Source organism: Ceratotherium simum, chromosome 25 (genome assembly GCF_057802395.1).
Source record: "Ceratotherium simum simum isolate JZ-2026a chromosome 25, ASM5780239v1, whole genome shotgun sequence".
Classification (NCBI taxonomy): Eukaryota; Metazoa; Chordata; class Mammalia; order Perissodactyla; family Rhinocerotidae; genus Ceratotherium; species Ceratotherium simum.
Genome location: NC_141924.1, coordinates 4,137,797 through 4,158,776, shown reverse-complemented (window position 1 = coordinate 4,158,776; position 20,980 = coordinate 4,137,797). Strand labels below are relative to the sequence as shown.

Below are 20,980 nucleotides of genomic sequence, written 5' to 3'. Positions count from 1 at the left end.
TGGAGTCTCCAGGCTGCCGCCTCTTTTCTGAGCTCCGTGGAATCAGGGCCCTCCCTCCTCCTCAGCACTGACATCGAGGGTCCTTCCCGCTCGATTTTAAGGTCCCTAGGGACTGGAGTCATTTCTGATTCGCCTCTGCTACCCAGAGCACCTCTCACACCACAAGTGCTCGATAAACATGTTTTGGAGCAAACTGAGGGCATGTGGCCCCATGGCGCTCACCACCACCGTGAACACACCACTGTGAACGCACCTGCAGCCCTCAGAACTGCCCAAGCCCTCTGCGGAGGCCCTGCCCACCCTGTCCCCCGATACATTCACCCACATTTTCCATCTACCCTTTCCCTGGAGTCAGCCAGCCCACACTCCTGGCTCCACTGGGTTTCAGGGCGACGGTGGTGGGTCCCAGCCACTTACCCAGAAGACCAGGTCTCACTCGCTGACTGCTCCGCAGGGCGGCTCACACCAGCAGTCCACAGGACCCGCTGGCTGCACTGTACCCCTCAGCTGTTCAGGGGCAGGACTCCCAGGAAAGGAGCCTGCTCCATCCAGCCCTGAGATGCCCCATTCTTCAAAGGGCAACTCAGAGGGAGCATCCAGGTTCTGGGGTGCCCGCTCAGAGGAGGACATATGATGCAACATTGCTACCAGAAAACCGTGTTCCCCTATGGGGCCCCGTAAACACTGGCACAAAATGACCAAATATAAAATATACCCTACTCTACAAACTTAACCCTGACAGAAATCTTTAAAGTGTAAATGATAGATTTTAAAAGATTAAATTAAACCTAAATTCTCTTGGAGAAAAAGATGCAAAAATAAGGGGCTGGGGAGACAGCCCAGTGGTGTAGTGGTTAACTTCGCGTGCTCTGCTTTGGCAGCCCGGGGTTCACGGGTTCAGATCCTGGGCGTGGACCTACACACCACTCATCAAGCCATGCTGTGGCAGCACCCCACATACAAAATAGAAGAAGATTAGCCCACATATTAGCTCAGGGCCAATCGTCCTCAAGTGAAAAAAAGAAAAATAAGAGGAACATTGGCAACAGATGTTAGCTCAGGGTGCAAGTTCCTCAGCAAAAAAAAAAAAAAGGGTGCAAAACTGAAATGATGACCACAGCACACAATAAGCCTGCATCGTTGTGTTAACAGATTAAGGAACCAGAGCTAAAAGGGGCAGCCGCCCTTGGTGACCCAGCCCAGAGGAGGCAAGGCAGCTGCCAAGCTGAGTCTGCCTGAATCCAAGCTGGCTGGTCCTTCTTCCCTCCACCTCTGGCTGCCTGGATGTCAGAGATGCCCAAGTGTTGGCAAGTGAGCAGGACCAGAACAGTGAGGGCCGGCTTCCTGGGAGTGTGGCCTGGGCAGTCACGCAGGGCCCCACGCCTGGCTTAGTGCTCTGCTGTTGCCAACTTGAAATTCTTAATTTTTGAACAAAGGGCCCCACACTCCCAATTTGCGTGGGGCCCTACAAGTTGAGTAGCCGGTCCTACAGCCAGCACTGACCAGAGCTCCTCAGCCATCAAAGAACTACCAGTGGACGAGGCTTTTGTTGTTATCTGGAGGGACGAGATGCTGGAGACCCGAGGGGACCCTTTCCCAAGGCTCCAGCAATAGGAGTCCGTGTCTGGACACAGCAGGGCCCCACTCACGTGAGGGAGATGGTGAAGTGGAAGCGCTGTCTCAGGCCCCGGAAGGTGACGAAGGACTGGGGCGGGAAGCTCCTGGTGGTCACCTCGCAGTAGGGCCTCTCGAACTCGCCGGGAGGACACACGCAGTGGAAGCCACCAACCAGCAGGTTCACGCAGGTGCCCCCGTTTCTGCACACTCCGTTGGCACAGCGGCCCGAGCGTGCGTTCACCTCGCAGTGCTCCCCTGGAGGGCGAGAGCAGAGCGAGGGGAGATTACACAGCCAGCCAAGGAAGGAGCGAACCAGCCCCCAAGGCCCCGGAAACACCAGCTACAAAGTCTGCTGCTGAAAGAGACGACGACGCAGGCGCTCGTGACGGAGCCTTTCCAAGAACCACCCCAGGGTCTGCCTGCAATCAGACGCGTGATGTTCTCACGGGAACTACGGCACCGTAGTGGGCGATCTAAGGATAGTGGGTCAGCGGGGTCCCAGTAAGCACACCCTGGGGGGCCTCCTCGACGGAATGCGTGAGGTGACTGAGTCACACCAACCCTGTCCCTGTCCCAGTCCCAGGCCTGCCACGGTGCCCATACTACAGAAAGCAGAGGAACGTGCAGCACTGGACACTTCTCAGCATCCAGTCCCGTTCTGAACACCCTGCTGGCTGAGCCGGGCTCTCTCTTACAAGAGAGTGACCTAGAGATAATGAGACTGATAAGAGGGCTTCGTGCCAACTCCGCACACCCGCATCTGCTGCGACGGTGGAGCACACTAGAACCTTCACCGAGACTCTGGAGCGTGCCAGGATCACACTGTACCCCAGTGCCACCTCCTCGGCTGGCCTCCTGCTGCGCCCGCCCTCCACACTGCCCCTCATGCAGACCCCCAACAGCTGGGTTAACGCTGGATTCCAGTTCGTCTTTTTGTGTGTGTGTGTGTGTGTGTGTGTGTGTGTGTGTGTATGAGGAGGATCAGCCCTGAGCTAACATCCGTGCTAATCCTCCTCTTTTTGCTGAGGAAGACGGGCTCTGAGCTAACATCTATTGCCAATCCTCCTCCTTTTTTTCCCCCAAAGCCCCAGTAGATAGTTGTACATCATAGTTGCACGTCCTTCTAGTTGCTGTATGTGGGACGCGGCCTCAGCACGGCCGGAGAAGCAATGTCTCGGTGCGCGCCTGGGATCCGAACCCGGGCCGCCAGTAGCGGAGCGCGTGCACTTAACCGCTGAGCCACGGGGCCGGCCCTCCAGTTCGTCTTTAATCATGTCTGTCTCTCCCACTGGCCTGTGAGCTCCCCGAGGGCAGGGGCCACTGTGCTCCCGGGTCCTCCCCGGAGCCTAATCCCTCAGTGACAGGAGGGTTCCAGAAGCTTTCCCAGAGAGACTGACACCCCCCAGGGCGTGGCCCCTGAGAAGACCAATTTTAGAGCCTCAAGTCTGTTTCTCCGGGAGGTTGATTTTAGCAAGCTCCATAATTGATCAGTGTAAGAAAATTCTTTCAATCATCAAAGGAATGCTTCAAGTGAGCTTTTTGAGGAACAGGTGACACTGATCTGTAATTAGCATAACGATCATCAGAAACCCATGGTGCTCCTGAGAAATTTGAGCTTTCCTCTCCTTCCTCCAAGTACCCCCCATCTTCACTCCCAGGCTGCAACACCCAAGAATACATAACAGCTAAGCAAACATGACCCCAGTCAGAGACCCGTCAAAAACAAGGAGGAGAGTTGAAGTCGCTGACCTCTTCCTGAATCATGACCATGCAGGGGCCACCAGGCCAGGGACCCCCCAGGGCTGGGGCCACCCCCAGGGCCAGGCACGGGTCAGGTGGGTTCTTCTTCCTCCTCCTGCCCCCGACCAGGCAGGTCAAGGAGGCAGTGGCCAGAAGCCCCAGCCAGGCCATCCACCTGTTCTCCATGGGCAGGGGCTGTCTCCCCAGGGACATGTGAACAGAGGCTTCACACCTGCTCAGAAAGGAAAGAAAAAGAATGGCAGCCCAGGGACCCGCCCAGACCCTCCGCTCGGCTCCACCATCGATAGAAACTGGCTGATCTCCCCCGCCCGGCTCCTGGCTTACCGGGGTCCCCTGCCCGCCACATAATGCTGGGCTCCGGCACCCCCCAAGGCACACACACACACACTCATAACCTCACACGTGTGCCCACACATGCATACACACACACCTTACACGTGTACACACACACAGACACACACAACTTCACATGCCTTCACACTCACACCTGCATACTCACACCCTCAGTCACACTCACTCACTCACACGCAGTCACACTCTAACACACACATCCTAACACACACACGCGCGCTGATCAGTGCTCCTGGCCCCTTCTCCAGGTGGGCGGCCTGCAGCTTCTTAAATTCCATGCATTAATTTTAAATGCTTAGCTTAAGGTGTATTTGTTCTCCTTCATGCACTTCAAATTCTGTAATCTCTACTTTTAAAATATATGACATTTGGGAGTGTTTGCTTTCCGAGTTCCAGCTTGGCATGTCAGTGGCCAAGTACAGCATATTCTAGAATAATAAAGCCGCGGTGAGAGCACAGGGTGGGGTGTGCTCCTCAAACCGTGACGGGGAACAAAGGGAGGCCCAGCATCGCCCTTCCCACGGCGCTCTGCCCCGAGGTGTTCCAGAAGCCTACCCATCCGCGCTCTGGTCCAGGTGGTCCAATGTTCACCTGGATGGAAGTGAAGCCCACGGCCCCACCGCCGGCCACCGCCACTTCTACGCTCTGCCTTCGCCGTTGACTGGGACTCACTCCCCCTCTCACCTAAGGGCCGGAGGGCTCTCTGTCTTCACCTGGCCTCCAGGGTGTCCTCTAAAGGGCCACCTGCTGCTGAGGCCCAGAGATGGAAGGCCCCGCGCACCCAGTGGAGAGCTCTTCACTCAATGCCGGAAGATCTGAATTTGACTGCCATCCGGTATTCCTGCTGCCAAATGCAGTTTTAGCGGCTGCAAGGAAACCTCGTTCCTCAGGCCACCCCTGTGGACCAGAGGACGACAGCAGCAGGAACTCGTGCTGCCCACAGCCACACAGGGGACTCACACGTTCAGACACGCTGCAGACCAACCAGCCACCTTTAAAGCATCTGGCTGTCCCGTAGAAAGGGCGTAACGAATGCGAGGGGGTCATCCTGTCCCTCCACTGAAATGGTCACGCTGTTTCAAATAAGTTGCAAATAAAGCTGAACCACCACAAAGCACAACAAATTTGGTAGCTTCAAACAACATTTTTTCTCTCACAGTCTGGGGCCAGAAGTCCAGAATCAGGGTGTCGGCAGGGCCGCGCTCCCTCTGGAGGCCCTAGAGGATCCTTCCCGCCTCTTCCAGCTCCTGGTGGCTCCCGTGTTCCACGGCCTGTGGCTGCGTCCTCCCATCTCTGCCTTGTCATCACAGGGCCGTCTTCCCCGCATCTCAAATCTCCCTCTCCTTTCTCTTATAAGGACACCAATCATTGGATTTCGGGTCCACCCTAAATCTAGGATGATTTCATCTCGAGAGCCTTAACTAATTACTTCTGGAAAGACCCTATTTCCAAATTAGGCCACATTCTGAGGTTCTGGACACGAATTTGGGGGAACACTACTGAACCCACCACAGCAGCCCTCTGTGTTTGTCCTAAAATTACAGTCGTAGTAAACTTTGGTCTCTGCAAACACAGCACCCTGAGGTGAAACTGCATCTGACCCTGTGGGGCTGCAGTTTCCAGAGCAAGTCACCAAGCTCTGGTTTCTGGTTTCTCTGCCCTCGGGAGACACTCTTCCCCAGCCTTTTCCACCTGGCCAGTAAGGGTTGAAGTGCCGGGCCAGGCCTCCTCTAGGCCCCACACCCAACCATCCAACCCTTCTCCCCTTGTGACCTCCCCACAAACCCAGACCTCAGCCCCGATCTCCTCTCGCCAAACCTGTTCTCCTCCAAGTCCCTCACCTGGGGGAGGGTCCCGCCATCTGTCCAGGGAGATAAGCCACTCCCCTCCTCCTCCCATGTCCCCATCAATGCCACCTCTCAGACTCCCGTGTCAAGATCTCCACGGCCACCTGTACCCCAGGCTACGCTGCCCCCACCTGCACAGCCACAGCGAGCTCCTCTCCGAACCCACGCCTTACAAACCTGCCTGCTCTCCGCAGAACACCAGAGAGCTTTTCAGAATGCTGACCTGGCCACAACCTGGCTTAAAATCAATCCCACTGCTCCATGGAGACCCCCCACCCCCGCCTCGGGGCCTGGCCCTCAGCCACATGCCCAGCCCCATCCACACCACACTCACCCACCTTATACACTGTCATACAATTTTCCTCGTCACAGGTCAGTTGGGGGATTCAACAGACTAATGTATGTAGCCCCATACATACCCGGTAGGTACATACTCATACACATTCACCACTCTCAGCAACGATAAACCAGCGGTGACCTTCTTTCTCTGAGCCTGCTGTCCTCTCTCCCGGCCTCTGAAGGTGGCTTCCCTGTGCCTGGATGATGTCCCATCTCACGCACAACCTCCTTCAGGAGGCTTCGCTCACTGGCCTGATGAGGTCCCAGGTGCCCATGGCAGACTCTGATGGGCCCAGAATCTCCTCTCTCTAGAGAGCGCTCATCTCAGCCCCAGGGTGACACACACTATGCGACTGTTAGCATCTGTCTCTGCAGGCTCTGGGGTAGGGGCAGGGTCTGTTTTGGGGCCAGTCTAAGAATATCCAGCACACAGAGGGCGCCTAATGCATGCCTCCAGTGTGTAGTGCCTACGATGACCGCCCTGCACACAGAGGGTGCCTGACGAACACCAGACACAGAGATGAAGGCCCAGCACATAAGCAGGTACTCGACAAATGCCTGTGAAATGAAGTCATAAAAAGCCAGGATTTCCCCAATTCCACGCCGGTGATGAATGCTTGTAGGAAATTATAAAACGTAGATAATTCACATATTTGATTCAAAATGTGTTGGAAATATGTTGATGTAATGAATGAAGAATTATCCTACACTTGAACACAGCTTTCTTATAAAAGGCAGTGAGAACTCTGAGCATTCAGGTTTCCAACGAACTGGGTCAGCCCGGATAAGCTCTCATCTCTGGGTTCTGGGACCCTCATGCAGGCCGACCCCCATGACCCTGTGGGCGCCTTGGCAGGGTCTCCACGAAGTCCAGGCTAAGTCCTTCCCACAGCAGCCACTCCAGATAAGGTGTTTACACTCTACCCTAGTCCACTTAGGTTTGTCCTCAAGTGTATCTTCCATGCAGTGGTGTGCTGCAAACCCCAAGAGCCAGCCCTCCAGGGGAAAACCCTGATCTGTAACATCTGTCCATTTCCATGGTATACCTACCCCCACTGTGGCCAATTTCAAGCCATCAACTTGACATCATGGAACTTGGAGTTGGGAAGAGACGTGAAAGGATAGCTTTTAATTCTTAAAATCATCTCACCTTAAAGTAAATAATTTGGATCAAATTTAGGGAGCCCTATATCTTTGATTCTTTTATATAGCTCTTATAAGAAACACTATTTTAATGAAATAAATGTTCTCAGATGTGCTTACTGTCATGATTTAACTTTATCTTTCTTTTTCTGGGAATTCTCATTCAAAATAAATTTAGGCTTCTCCTTACATCCTAGTGTCCTGCTTGGTGTCAAACGCTTGCTCTGAGTCATTCTAAACCTGGGAAAATCCCCCCATCCTCCTACTATGCACCTGCCCCCATGCCAAGGATCGTGTTCACCCAGGCAAACGGATAGCCTTGCTCAATAATGCAGGCGGCGAGGCGCAACTGCCCATGTGAGAGATGGAGGGCCAGCCTCCGGGTCATGGCTGCAAATGCAGAACCCCAAAAAGAAATTTTGGAAAGGACCTTCACTCCCAGAAAAAGCATTCTTAACTGCAAAACAGAAGCTCCCAGGAGTCGAGGCCCCTCCAGCCCCTGTGGCCTCACACACGTCCCCATACTGGACACCTGTCCCACACCAGGCTTGGGACGGGGAGTGAGGGGACACTGCCTGCCTGCCCGAGGACCCCAGCCCGCAGTGCCAGAGCCACAGACCCTCGGTTTGAGGGGTTTTTAGTCCCCTGGAGAAGCCCCAGCTTCACAGGGCTTAAGCCAACAGTTCACCTGCAAGTGTCTGCTGAGAGCACAGGGTTATGGAGGAGAGGGTGAGGCCCAGCCAAGCCCCTCCCGGGTTAGTCACCGCACAATCCTCAGAGCAACCTGCTCTAGGACCTCTCATAGGCCCCATCTCACAGACGAGGAAACTGTGTGGTGTGGTGTGCGTGTGTGTGTGGTGTATGTGTGCGTGCAGTATGTGTGTGTCGTGTGTGTGTGGTGTATATGTGAGTCTGTGGTGTGCATGTGTGGTGTGTGCGTGTGGTATATGCATGGTGTGTGGTGTGTGTGCACGTGTGTGTTGTGATGGTCCCAGCAGGTCTGGGAGAGGGAGGCAGGGCTGAAACCAGAGAGATGCTGACACGAACCCCATTCCTGTACCTGCCAAGAACTTGCTTCAGAATTTGCCCCCGGGGGGCCACTCCCAGTTCAGGGGAAGAGAGATGAGAGAGGCGTGGGCCAGCCAGGAGAGGGAACACAGCCAGGCCGAGACCTCAGGACTGGAGGAGGGCTGGGGACGGGCCAGGAGGGGAAGGGCGAGTAAAGGTTTGATGACTTAGTTTTTCAATAAATAAAGAGACAACTGCCTTCTAGTCTTAAGCAATAGCTAACGGCTTTGAACTAGAAAAACCAGAATTTCCAGAGGCCGCGAGGGTAGAACTCGGCGACAAAGCATCTTTGCAATTGAAAACTGATGTTTAGGCAGAATTAAGGTGCGTGCAGCCCACAGAGAACAGAGCGTCGGGAGAGAGTGGAGCGCCCAGAGACATGGGCACAGGACAATTCAGAGTCAGGTCCTCAGACACAAACACACCGACCTGAAGACAACCCTGGGCCCTCAGTCCTCACAGTGGATGCGAGGATGCAGAGAGGGGGCTGGTACCCTAACAAAGAAGACGCAACCCAACAGCGTGGTTCACATCAGAAGGTTCACTCCCCAAGAAAGCACAAAGGACGGGGGACACTACAGGGTCTGAAAAGGGGAGGTTACATCAGAAATGATTCAACACTGCAAGTCTGCCCATCCATCCTTCCATCCAGCCAGGGCCTCAGCACTGCCTTCCACCAACCCCCCTGCAGCACCGAGGCCAGGGGCAGAGGTTTCCAGAGCAAGCTCCTGACCAGTGCCTCAGTTTCCCCAGCTATAAAACCCTCCCTGAAGGCAGGATTTCTGTTTCTTGTCCTGGATGGAGCCACCCCTAGCACCTAAGAGGCTGGTGTCATGGGGAAATGAGATAATTCTGTACAGCTCTGAGCTGAGCACCCAGCTCGGGGTGTTATTATTCTGACTCCCTGTGATTTACTGACTTCCTGAGACTGGAGGCCTCACCTGTCCACCCCTCACCCCCACGGCGCCCCTCCCCTCCCCCAGCTCCCTTCCAACCTCTGGGTTCTGCTTCCATCACCTCCCACCCCCCTCCCAAGTTTCACGCTTGTTTGACAGTCTCACCTCCCAGTGACCACCCTGCCCTGGAGCCCCCCTCCCCATGGGGCCAGGCGGCCAGGAGAGGCCTCTGCAGAGAGCCCAGACACCTACCCACCCACCCGGACCCCCACTGGGAGGGCGGGGAAGCAGGAAGTCCACACCACCTGTCCCGGGTTGGGCCTTCTCTGGATGACTTCATTATTGTCTTTGAAGCAAATTCCCAGAGCCCCAGACACACCCATTTTTAAAAATATAAATAAAAAATGCATTCCAGCAGCAAAAGAAAAACGACCGGCTTCCCCATGGCTTCGGTTTTCCCTACAGGAGTCACCCTCACACTTGAGGGTAGGAACCTGGCGAACCTGAATAATCTGTGTGCATTTTAAACCTCTGGGGCTTACAGCAGGATTCCAGCACTGGGAGCCACAGTTGGAGACCCCTCCTTTCAGAAAAGGGGTGCTCTCCCCACCCTCCCTCTCCGCATACCCATTATGGGTGGGGGGATGAGAAAAGAACCAACCCTGAAGTGTGCTTCATGGTGGCCCCCTAAAAGACATGCCTGTCCTCTAATTCATGGACCTGGGAATATGAGCTTACACGGCAAGAGAGAATATCACCTCATGCGGCAAAGATGTCTTCAATTCAGGATCTTGAGATGAGAAGATCCTGGTTATCTGGGTGGGCCCTCTGCAACCACACGTGTCCTTATGAGGGAGGGGCACTCTCAGAGTTTAGAGGCAAGAGGAGGAGGCCACATGAGGACGGAGGCAGAGACTGACGGGGCCATAAGCCAAGATCACCTGAGGCCACCAGAGGCTGGCAGAGACAAGGAAGGATCCTCCCCCGGAGCCTTCAGAGGGAGCACGGCCCTGCCCACACCTTGGCGTGAGAATTCTGGCCTCTAGAACTGGGAGGGAATTAATTTCTGCTGTATTAAGACCCCCAGTCGTGGTCATTTATTACGGCAGCCACAGGAAACTGCTGCAAATCTCAAACACATCGAGGGAACCAGCCCGATTCAGCGGAATCTTCTTCCAGGACAGTCCCCGAGAGAAAGCAGTGCCCCTTAAACCTGTCAGCACCTCCTGAGCTTCAGTGGACCTAGAGCCACTGGAGAGAAAGCGCCCTCTTGTCCCCGAGGCCTGTGGGGTGCCCTCAGCTGGCAGCAGCTAAGGACCCAGGAAGCGCCAAATAAACAGAATGCAGGTGGATTTCAAAAGTCTTGGTGCCAGAACGGGTAGGGGGGCCAACCAGAGCGGGCCCTGGACATGTGCACACGAGGCGCCTGGGGCACCGGGGGAGGGTCAGCCGAGCTGACCACCAGGACTTGATGCCCAGAACCCAGCTCAACTCCCTCAACAAGGCGCTTCCAACTCCCTGAAAGCAAAGGCAGGGTCCTTCTGAGCCAGGGGCCGGGCCACGGACGTGGGCTCAGAAGGATATTGGATATTGGGCTCAGGAGGCGTCCGGGACCCTGAACGAGGCAGAGCCTGGCAGACGGTCCTGACCTGGGCAGCCTGGGCCCCAGCCAACGTGCCCTGGGTCCTGGTGGGACACAGCCTTCACACTGCCCTGGGACCTGAACCCACGCTGAGAAGCCCGAGTCCCGTCATGGGGCCATGCAGGGCTCCCTTGTGGCCTTCTGGGCCTCTGCAGCTGCCTCTCTCCAGGAACCATGGAGGGGGGTGCTACACAACCTGGAAACAGCCTCATCCAGGGACGCCCCCGGATTTGGGAGAGGTCCCCCAGGGAGGCCCTGGGGAGACGGCCAGCCTCTCGGCCAGGGCATCCGCCCTGCATGTTTCAAGAACCAGCTCCAGGACATCTTGGACATAGGACTATGATTTAGTTCTAATGACACGGGGACATCTGAGGGTGGGAGCAAGGGCAGTCCTGGGAAGGTCTCCTAGACAGAGAGGATGGGCAGGTGGGGATGGGCCAGGCCCTGCTCCCTGGGGGAGAGGGATGCACATGGCCTGGCCCCGGGCAGAGTGCTCAGCCCCTCCTGGTGGGGAGTGGGCTGGCCCGGCTGAGTCACCAAGGGGTGAGACAGGGAGGGAAGCAGGGAGGGAGGCTGAGGGTCTGGGCATGCTCCTGCTGACCATGGGAAAGACGACCTATCAGTGGAAAGTGAACCTGGCGGCTGTGTGAAGGGAGGCTGGAAAGGGGCGTCCCCACCACTTTCTCAGTTCGCAGGGAAAACAGCAACGTGTCCAAACTCAGCTGGAATGTTAACTAAAACCTTGATCATCCATGCAAAACAGCAGCTCAGCCCCCTGATGGCTCGAATTCCCCTTCCTGCATGGTGCCAGGTGCCGGGAGGAGGGACAGTTCCTCGGGACAGATCAATGTCCAGAAAAAAGAGCACATATTCACTGGGAGGCAGGAGAACAGCCAAACTGCCCTCATTAGCACAAATGCCCTCCCTCCAGCTGTGCCCGGCCAGCTCCATTAAGTCTCGCCTCACCACCCGGGCCCCGCAGGCCCCGCAGGAGCGTGACAGAGACGTGTGTCTGTCTACACCAGGGAAAGGGCTCGGGGCGGGCGACCGGCAGTGGTGGGAGCAGAGAACACTCCCTGGGGAAGTCTGGGGCTGCCACTCTCAGGTCAGGGGCTCAGACTGGCCCCTAGCAACTTCCGATGGGCCTCCAGAGAAACGGTGGGGACAGCCAATCCCACCGTGGTGCAGATGGCAAAGGCCCCGCTTACTCATCCTCCCACAAATATTTACGAGTGCCAAGTGGTGCCAGGCGCTGGTGGGAGCCAAGGGTGTGGTCAGCAGAATAACGGAGCCCCAAAGATGTCCACGTCCCACGCCCTGAAGCCTGAGGATATGACCTTACACTGCAAAAGGGACTTGGCAGGCGTGGTTCAGTCAGGGATCTTGAGATGGGAAGTAATCCTGGATGACTGGGGGCCCGAGGTAATGACAAGCGTCCTCATGAGGCGGAGAGGAGGACGAGGGTCAGTAGACAGAGCTACGATAACAGAAGCAGAGGTTGGAGTGAGGTGAGGCTGGGCTGTGAGCTAAGGAGTGCAGGCGGCCTCTAGAAGCTGGAAAAGGAGAGAGTCTCCCCCAGAGCCTCCAGAAGGAATTGTAAGAGAATAAACTTGTGCTGTTTAAGCCACTTGTTTGTGGGACTTTGTCACAGCAGCCGCAGGACACTAGCTGAAGGGTGAACAGGGAAGCCCAGTCCTTGCTCTAATGGAGCCTGTGTTCTAGCTCTTTCTACAGAGCAGCTGCTTTCCAAAGGCACACACAGCGGACACTTGCATCCTGCAATGGGGGGGACTGGCAAGACCCAGCCAAGGAGGCTCATCTCCCCTCGGATGGCACGGTGTGATACCACAGGGAGGTTCTGACTGCATGTGGCATGTCCTCAAGTCACTTCACCGGCCACCATCCGACACTTCAGTGCATGCTTCTGTTCCTCGCGGACACACCGTGCACCCAGTTCATCTGCTGAGTGGGATGTGGAGAACTTTCGTGCTCTTGTGTTCCGACCTTTAAAAGGAGAACAAACCACAGAAGCCTGTCTCCCACCCAGGAGTGTCCTCTGGCCCAGCAGATGCTCGACAAGCAGGTTGACAAGAAGTGGCCACCACCACCGACTGCCAGAAGCCCTAAGGAGGGTGGAATTGTGTCCCCCCAAATCATACATTCAAGTCTTGACCTCTGGTACCTGTGAATGTGATTTTCTTTGGAAATACATTCTTGCAGATGTCGTCAAGCTAAAACAACTATACTGGATTAGGGTGAGCCCTAATCCAATGATTGGTATCCTTCTAAGAAGAGGGAAATTTGGACAGAGACAAAATATACACGGGGAGAAGGCAGTCTGAGGACAGAAGCAGAGACTGGAGCGATGCATCTACCAGCCAAGGAACACCTGGGGCCTCCAGAAGGCAAGAAGAGGCAGGAAGGATCCTCCTCTGGAACCTCCAGAGGGAAAGTGGGCCAGTCGACACCTTGATTTTGGACTTCTGGCCTCCAGAACTGTGAGAAAATCTGTTCCTGTTGTTTGAAGCCGTCCAGTTTGTGGTCTTTTGTTATAGAAGCTGCAGGAAGCTAACAGAAGCCCCGAGGAGGAATGCAGGGCCAGTCTGAGGATGGTCCTCGTCCCTGATGGCCGGCTGTGCGTGTACACCCTGACCAGGGGAGGAGGATGCTAATTCTGTCTGTCAAAAGCCCCAATTTTGGGGGGAAAGAATTTCATAGAAGAGAACCGGCGATACCTGGTTAAATTTATCCACACCACGATCTCTCAGTATATGATTTTAATGGAAAACAAAGACAGCCAGAAGTGCAGTAATGCCCTAGCTTCATGATAACGTACCAGGGAAATGCTGGAGATCCACAACCTAGAATCTGTAGACAGAGCCAAATGTAAAAACTGGAAAGGTGCTAACGGGAGAAAAACTTGAAGTAATCCTGAATATCTGAAAAGTACAATTTCCTAAGAAAGGATTCTGTTTCTGCTTTATTTGAGATTTTAATTATAGGCCAGGTAATGATTTTTATTTTGAATGATAATTAACTCTCTGGTTTAAGGACTAAATTCAACTTGACAAGGAATACCTCGAAGTGCAGCTTTAATCCCGTAAATTGCAGGAAGCGCTGGCAAACCTGACTTCTCCCTGTATTAGCGAATGGCACTCCGCAGGATGACAGCCCGGCTCAGGACGCACGAGGCATTTTCAGTCTAAGACGGAGGTGCAGGGTTTTCCGCTTGGGACTCTTTAGTATGTTAGTGAATCACATGATGATGGACACACCACTACTCTGATAGGAGAATTCGAGATAAAACACAGAGTTGGAATAATGTACATTTTTTACAACAGAATCAGAGAAAGGCCAGAACTGATTTTAAACTTTTTCCCATGAACCAAAAAGACGATTAGATTTTTACACTAAAAATTTCCCTGGCCCTGAACCTACACAGAATGTCCTGGCTAGGGGAAGCTCACCACGGGGGAGAGTCAGGATCCCCAGCCCAGAGAGGTCACCACAGGGGACAACTAGTCAGGGCCCTCAGCCCAGAGAGGTCACCAGAAGGGTCAGTTAGGGCCTCCAGCCAAGGGAGGTCACTATGGGGAACAGTCAGGGCCCCCAGCCCAGGGAAGTCACCGCGGGGAACAGTCAGGATCCCAGGAAGGCCCTCACACAGGACAACTGGTCGGGCCCACCCTGAGGTAGTTAGCACAAAGCTCAAACCCAGCATCACTGAGACTCTCCTAAGAGCCCACTGACCCACAGATTCCCAAACCAGGACAATCCCAGCTGAGGAGCACCTGATATGATGCAGCGTCCAGCAGTGTGGGCATCTGAAGCCCAGGGACAGCTGCGTGCACAGAGGTGGGACTATTCGCCACTATTCACTGAGACACCCTCCGAATCCAGAAAAGCGGCCCAGGGGTCTAAAAACAGGGGCTCGAGAATAAACAGGACCCTAACAAAGATGACTCGGCTGGAGCGACCCAGGATGGGCGCCCAGACGGCCTTTGCCCAGGCAGGGCCGCTGCCAGGCCTTCCCTGCATCACGCAGAATGCAGGGGAACAGGGAGAACCCCCCTCCCTGGTGACATCAAAGCTGCCGCCTTCTCAGGAATGTTCCCGGTGGGCAGACGTTAATCTGAGATGATAAATCACCTTGCACGCTCACAGCGTGAAGATATATGGACAGGAGAAGGGCAGAGCCTTCACAGGCGCACTGAGGAGTGGGAGCGCGGGTTAGCACATAGTTGTGCTGTGAGAACAGGACCAGACCGGGCTCGGCCAGTGCTCACACCAGCAGGACAGTCATCAACGCCTCGGCGTCCCCCCAGGACGGGACAAAGGAGACGGGAGGAGAGTCCTGTCCCTCCAGCTCAGTGATCGAAGCAGCAAAGGTGTTGTTTTAAGCACAACACAGCAGAAGTCGAGGCCCCCAGGATGTCTTCCCAGGCCTGCGTGGAGGAGCGGCCCAGTTAACCAATGACCCTGTTGTCCCTGCACATGTATTTATTACACGCCTACTGTATGCCCAGTGCTGTGCTGATGGACAGGAGACGCTGGACGTCAAGTGCAGGGGGAAGGAGCAGACAGCACCAAGCAGACACAAATTCTTGGCCTCCGACCACCGCCATGGAGGAGGGGGCTGCAGTGAGGGGAGAGGAATGGGGACAGGGAGGTGACTTTCAGGGAAGGCCTAGGGAAAAGGGCACTCCAGGTGCAAGGGCCCACGTGAGAGGGGCCAGGCATGTTTCCAGAAGGTGAGCAAGGGGAGTAGGACCAGGGCGAAGCCGGATCCCAAGGGCACTGCGGGCCCAGGCTGCTAGACTTTACACTAGGGCAGCGGGACCAGGGGAAGGTTAGTAGGATGTGACTCAGTGCACGTTTTAACTGGACACTGTGGGCTCTCCATGCAGAGCAGATCGCAGGGGTGGGAGACAGGTCAGGAGGCTCCACCGAGTGACGATAACATGCCGAGCAGTGGAGAGAAGGGTTGGAACATGGAGGCAGAATCGTCGGGACTTGGTGATGGTTCAAACATGAAGTGTTGGGGGGGATCCACCGTGAGCCCTGAGTGGGCTGAAACGAGAAGCCCAGGGAGGAGAGGCAGGTTCGGGGTGGGTATCCGGAATTGGTGCTGGCCGCTCTGAGCTGGAGACCCGCGTGGCGAACTGGCCGTAGAGGCGGGAGGGCAGGTGTGGAAGCCTCGCCTGGGCAGCACGTGAGGCCTTTGGAGTCAGGCTCAGGAAGGAGACCCCCGGGTCTCCCCACCCAGCTCTGCACCTCCGTGTTCCTAAAACTGGATGACAATGTCCCCACCTCACGGGGCTGTCACAGACACGGAGGAAGGGCCTGGAGCAGAGCCTGGGATGACCTTGTTCTCAATCCCCGTTAGCAAGCGAGCGTTACCAGGCTGGTAAGGAGCGTGTGATTAACTAGGGAGAGGGTGAACCAAGACGCAACAGGACCGGGATTCAAAATTGCGTCCTACGGCTCACCCTGGGTTTAATTACATCCAGTGTCTTCCTGGGAAGGAATAGTTTCCTGCTAACCCCTTGGGTAACAGGCTGACCGTGAAGTGAACCCCTCTCCCTGGGGCCACTGGCCTGCCCAGCACGCCGCTCTTTATCGCCCATCACACTTCTCTGTGAACTTAGTGCTCTAGACAGAAGGTGCTGTGAAATAAACGAAGAGAAAGGACCAGCTAAACAGGTAGACCGAGCCGTTCCTCCCTGAAGGAGTTCACGGGGCGGACGGGCCCGAGCTCAGAAGCCAGGACAAGGCGTTTGAATCCTGACTCATCTCTCAGGGCCCCTCCACCTCCACCGCGGCGGTGTGGGCAGGACTGCTCTCTGTGTGGGCCCGTCCCGTGCACTGCAGCATTCTGAGCAGCATCCCTGGCCTCCACCCACTAGCACCCCACCCCCAGCTGCGACAACAAAAATGTCCTCGGACCCTCGGATATTGTCAGATGTCCCCCAGGGGCAGAATCATCCCCCTCGTGGGAACCCTGGGCTGGATACTTCAATGTTCTGTACCTCAGTCTCTCCACTTATAATACGGAGCTGCTGCGAGGATTAATGAGACAACACATGTAGAATCACCTAGAACAGTACAGCACACTGAAGTGGCCAATAAATATTAGCTGCAAAACACTGTTGTCCTGAGGGACACGGAAATAAGTGAATCACACTCAACGTGAGAGCAGAGCAACCAACACATAAACAGGGCATGAGGAAGCCTCAAGGAAGACAGAGGGATGCCATCCGAGAAAGTTGGGAAATCTTCCAGAACCTTCCCAGAGCAGGGGATGGCGGCCGAGGTGGATTCTGAAGGAGGCAATGCCAGAGGGACGGCAGGTGCGGAAGCGGGGAGACAGGAAGAACGGGGCCACATCCTTGGGGAATTTAATGGAAACCAAAAGCACGCAGTTTACAAACTGTAAGACTTGGGGCTGAGAGCCGAGGAAAACGGTGTGTTCGTTACACAATAGTTGTTCGGTAACATCTGCTGAGTTGAGAAAGAAATCAGGATGGCATCCAATACGCCTCCACACAGTCAATGCCTTCAGTCCTTCTGTTCCCGTTCCTTCCGGGTGGGGTCAGCTGCTGCAGCCCCAACCACGGCCCCAGCACAGAATTATTTGCATGGACATGGGGTGAAGAGGCCTTCTCCCTGCAAGGACCGGAGGACTCTTTGTCCCATGGGGCCTCGGTACTCCTCTGAGGCCAAAGTGGATTTAAGGAACACAGGAGAGCCGTCAGGAATATTTTTTCCAGCATCAAATTCACTGAGCTTTTCCTGAAATTAACTGATACCTTCCTTCACCCCGCCCGTCTCCTGTCGGGCAACACAGGAAGCCAGGGTCTTCCAGGGGCCTCGGCTGCCTCCACCTTCCCAACCCGAGGCCAGAGCTCGGCTTACCAGGGAACAAGTAATAAAACCCTTGCGACGACAGTGCTGCTTTCACCACCAATAAATGAGCTCAATTACCTCCATGCCAAAGGGGGATGGCTTCAAAGGAAGAGAGGAAGAAAGAGAGGAAGGAGGACAGAGTAAAAATAATCAGTCTGAATCAGTCCTATCTCGGAGGGAAATACGTAGGATAATCTTAGTACCAAAGACATTCAAATTAGTCCCATGCCAATCACGACATTTCAGTGGGTCTTCTGGTGATGACACACTGGGCCATTCCCCAGTCATTACTTTTCTAGAAACGACTCTCATGATGAAAACGAAATTGGAGAACTCTGGAAGTTCTCAACAGGTCATTCTCTCTTTGGAGAGGGTCCAGGAGTCCACATGTCCCTAGCGGCCTGCTCACATGCGGCCCCAAGCTTACATCCTGGACCTCTCGAACCCAGGCCTGCCGCTGTGGCCGCTAAAGCGAAGCTGGTCTCCCCACCCTAGGCTTCCGACCCATCTTCAAGACAAAGCCGCCAGAGCCTGCAGGGAGACTGAGGGGCTCTCCCCACCAGCTCCCCGCCGCCACGAGTCTCAACCAGTGACAGGACCAATTGCACAGGTAACACTGGGTGGTCCACCCAATTGGGCAGGAGCAGGTCTGATGTGTGCACTGGCCTGGCATACAGCAGGCACTCAACTAATGCTTGTGGAGTGAGTGAATGATTGTATACTGGCTGACCCCCTGGAGTGCACCAGGCCCTTCCCTGGGGGCCTGGGGCCACAGCACTTCGGAAGAGGCCAAGACACCAGCTCAGCGCCGTGAAGTGGGAAGGAGAGGAAGGGCGTACCACTGCCCGCTTCAGGAAGCTCCACGGAGCACGGCTCCACTACAACTCAGAGCGGGGACCGGGGGAGAGGGGAGCCCAGGCCAGGTCTCCTCGGCACAACCGGAGACCCCCATCTGACAACTCTGTGTGGGCTTCAGGGGCCGCGTGTCTCCTTTGCCTTCCCTCCCCGCTCACCACCAGGCCCCAGGGCAGCCAGGAATTGAGGATTAACACTCAGCGAGACAGTGGGAAAGAGACCTCCAGACCCGATGGGAAGGACAGATGGACAGCCAGCCACAGACAGGCGGGCGAGGGGAGAACACGGGGCAGGCAAGCACTTTCTCACCACACGGCTGTACCACCCATTGTAAGCAGGCTGGGGTTCAGACGCGGCCAGCTGGGGCACACCCCCACCTCCTCAGGCTGCTGACAACCTCTCTCTGGTGGCTTCTCCTCTTTTGATGCCAAGACCATGCACAGCCACCTTCCTCTCCCAAGCCCCCAGGGGTTTACTCTCTCTTCCTGCTTAATAAATCCTGCTAATACCCTAAACCCCTGTCCTAAGCTTGATCAACTTGTGCCGTCCCACACGGCAGACAATGATGTCTCAGGTGTTTCTATTAAACGTGCTAACCAAGGACACCGTCCATGGAAGAACCCCAGTGCTACCTCCAGTACGAATCAAGTCCCACCCAATCCCCAGAGAGCTTTCCAGAAAGACAGACCGTTCACAATGGGGGCCGTCGTAAACTGCATTTTCACAGGGGCCACAATTTTATGTAACAGGAGATCGAAGACCACAGCAAGAATGGGTGTTTCTGTACTGCTCTCGGCGGGCTTTTCATTTTCAAAAACAACCGTGAGCCGCCTTTGGAGCAATTCATCCCTGTGACTAGTCAGGATATCTCGGGGTGCATGTATCTTCAAGGCGGAGAAGATGAGTAATTTCTACAGCAACAACGAGGCATGAAGGAACGAACCTCTTTCCAGACCCAAATGATAAATGGCTCACGATTTCTCCCCCAGGTACACGGCTTTACAATAACCAATTAAATTTGAAATCCGGAATGAAGTACTTTAAATTTAAAGCCACTTAAAAGGAGCACATGTTGTTTCATGCACGTAGATTTTTTTTTTTAGGTGGCTCTCACACTATAATCTTCCTCCTACTGTTCTCATAAAGAAGTGACTTAAGTCCCACGGGGTCAATAGAGACCTCGGAGTTGTTGTCAGGAAGCCCTCTTCCCACCTGCTCGCTGGCTAAGAAGCCACTTCTGAAATCATTTCAAGGTTCATGGAGCCGACACCCGGGCCCAGCGTCTGTCCTTTGTTTCCCCCAGGAGGGAAGCAGACAGAGGAAACCACTGGAAACCCTCTGACATGTGAACTGGGAGCCTCGTGCAAATCAGAGGGGACCCGGCCCACCACTCCCATCCCCCGTGGCCTGTGCCGGCCCCGGGGCCCAGGGGAGCGACACCTACCGGTGAAGTCCTCCTGACACTCGCAGGTGTAGCCGCCCTCGCGGCTGCGGCACCGGCCGTTGGCGCCGCAGGGGCTGGAGTAGCACAGGTCGATCTCGGTCTCGCAGTAGTCGCCCGTGAAGCCCGGCGGGCAGCGGCACCGCAGGCCGTTGATGGGGTGGATGGGCCGGAAGAGCACGGTGGTGGAGCTGATGAAGGGCGCTGAGCTGTCGAACTTGAGCACCGACACGCACTTCATGTAGTTCTCGCAGGGCTCCCGCAGGCAGATGTTGTCGTCGAAGGGCAGCACGCGCTGGGTGGACACGGCCGTCAGCAGCGTCCGGTTCAGGTAGATCTGCTCCTGCAGGTCCTCTGAGGGGAAGAACTTGTCGCGGACACCGCCGGGGAGCAAGGCCGAGAAGGTCACGTTCAGGATGTTGGAGCTGACGTCCGTGTCGTTCTGGATGTTGAAGACGAAGACGTCGTCCTTGGTGGTGGACAGCACTGTGGCCACGCCTTCCACGAAGAGGGACAGCAGCGGAGAGAGGAACTTCTCCTGCGACATGTTCTCCAGGCGGACGGTGATGCTGTTGGTCAACATGTCGTCCGTGATGATGGTGACCCGCAGGGTGCAGAGCGCCGCCACGCTGTGGATGCCGTCTGCGAGACACAAGGAGGCTGGGGTCACTCGGGTGACCGCCCACGGGAGTCCTGGTCCCACCGGGTACAGCACACCCACTTCCCACACCCAGCCCCCACTTCCCAGCCCCCATCCCTCCCCCTCCACACCTGGCTTCCAAAAGCACAGCTCTCATCATGTCCGTCTTGCTCAGAAGCCCCCACTGGACCCCCAACCCCTCAGCAGGACATCCCATGACCACCATAATCCAACCCTGCACTGCCCCAGAGACTCCCCACTTAACATGCTTTGCTTTAGACACATAGGGATGCTGAGCCCCCGTTTTACCACCTCTGCACCTGTTCCAGGCACCAGGAGACCCATCCTGATCCTACCCATCTCCCCTGCTCGATTCAGACCTCACAATGTCCAGAATGGTCCCGCCCAGGTCTTGGTCTACACTGTGTTGATGGTTTCTCTTCCCTTAGCTGTATCCAATTCATCTCTACACGC

The 20,980-nt window shown here is 55.5% G+C and overlaps 1 protein-coding gene across 4 annotated transcripts in view; it reads right to left on the bottom strand.

Moving 5' to 3' along the window:
• CELSR1 (cadherin EGF LAG seven-pass G-type receptor 1) overlaps positions 1-20,980 on the bottom strand; it is a 149,484-nt gene that overhangs the window by 72,947 nt on the left and 55,557 nt on the right. For 3 of the 4 annotated variants that reach the window (XM_087448732.1, XM_087448733.1, XM_014793350.2), the window contains exons 2-3: positions 19,870-20,508; positions 1,650-1,872 (exon numbers count right to left, since the gene is read on the bottom strand). In XM_087448732.1, coding sequence (XP_087304858.1) covers positions 1,650-1,872; positions 19,870-20,508 — 862 coding nt within the window. The remainder of the gene's footprint in view (positions 1-1,649; positions 1,873-19,869; positions 20,509-20,980) is intronic. The other variant, XM_087448734.1, reaches the window with a different exon arrangement.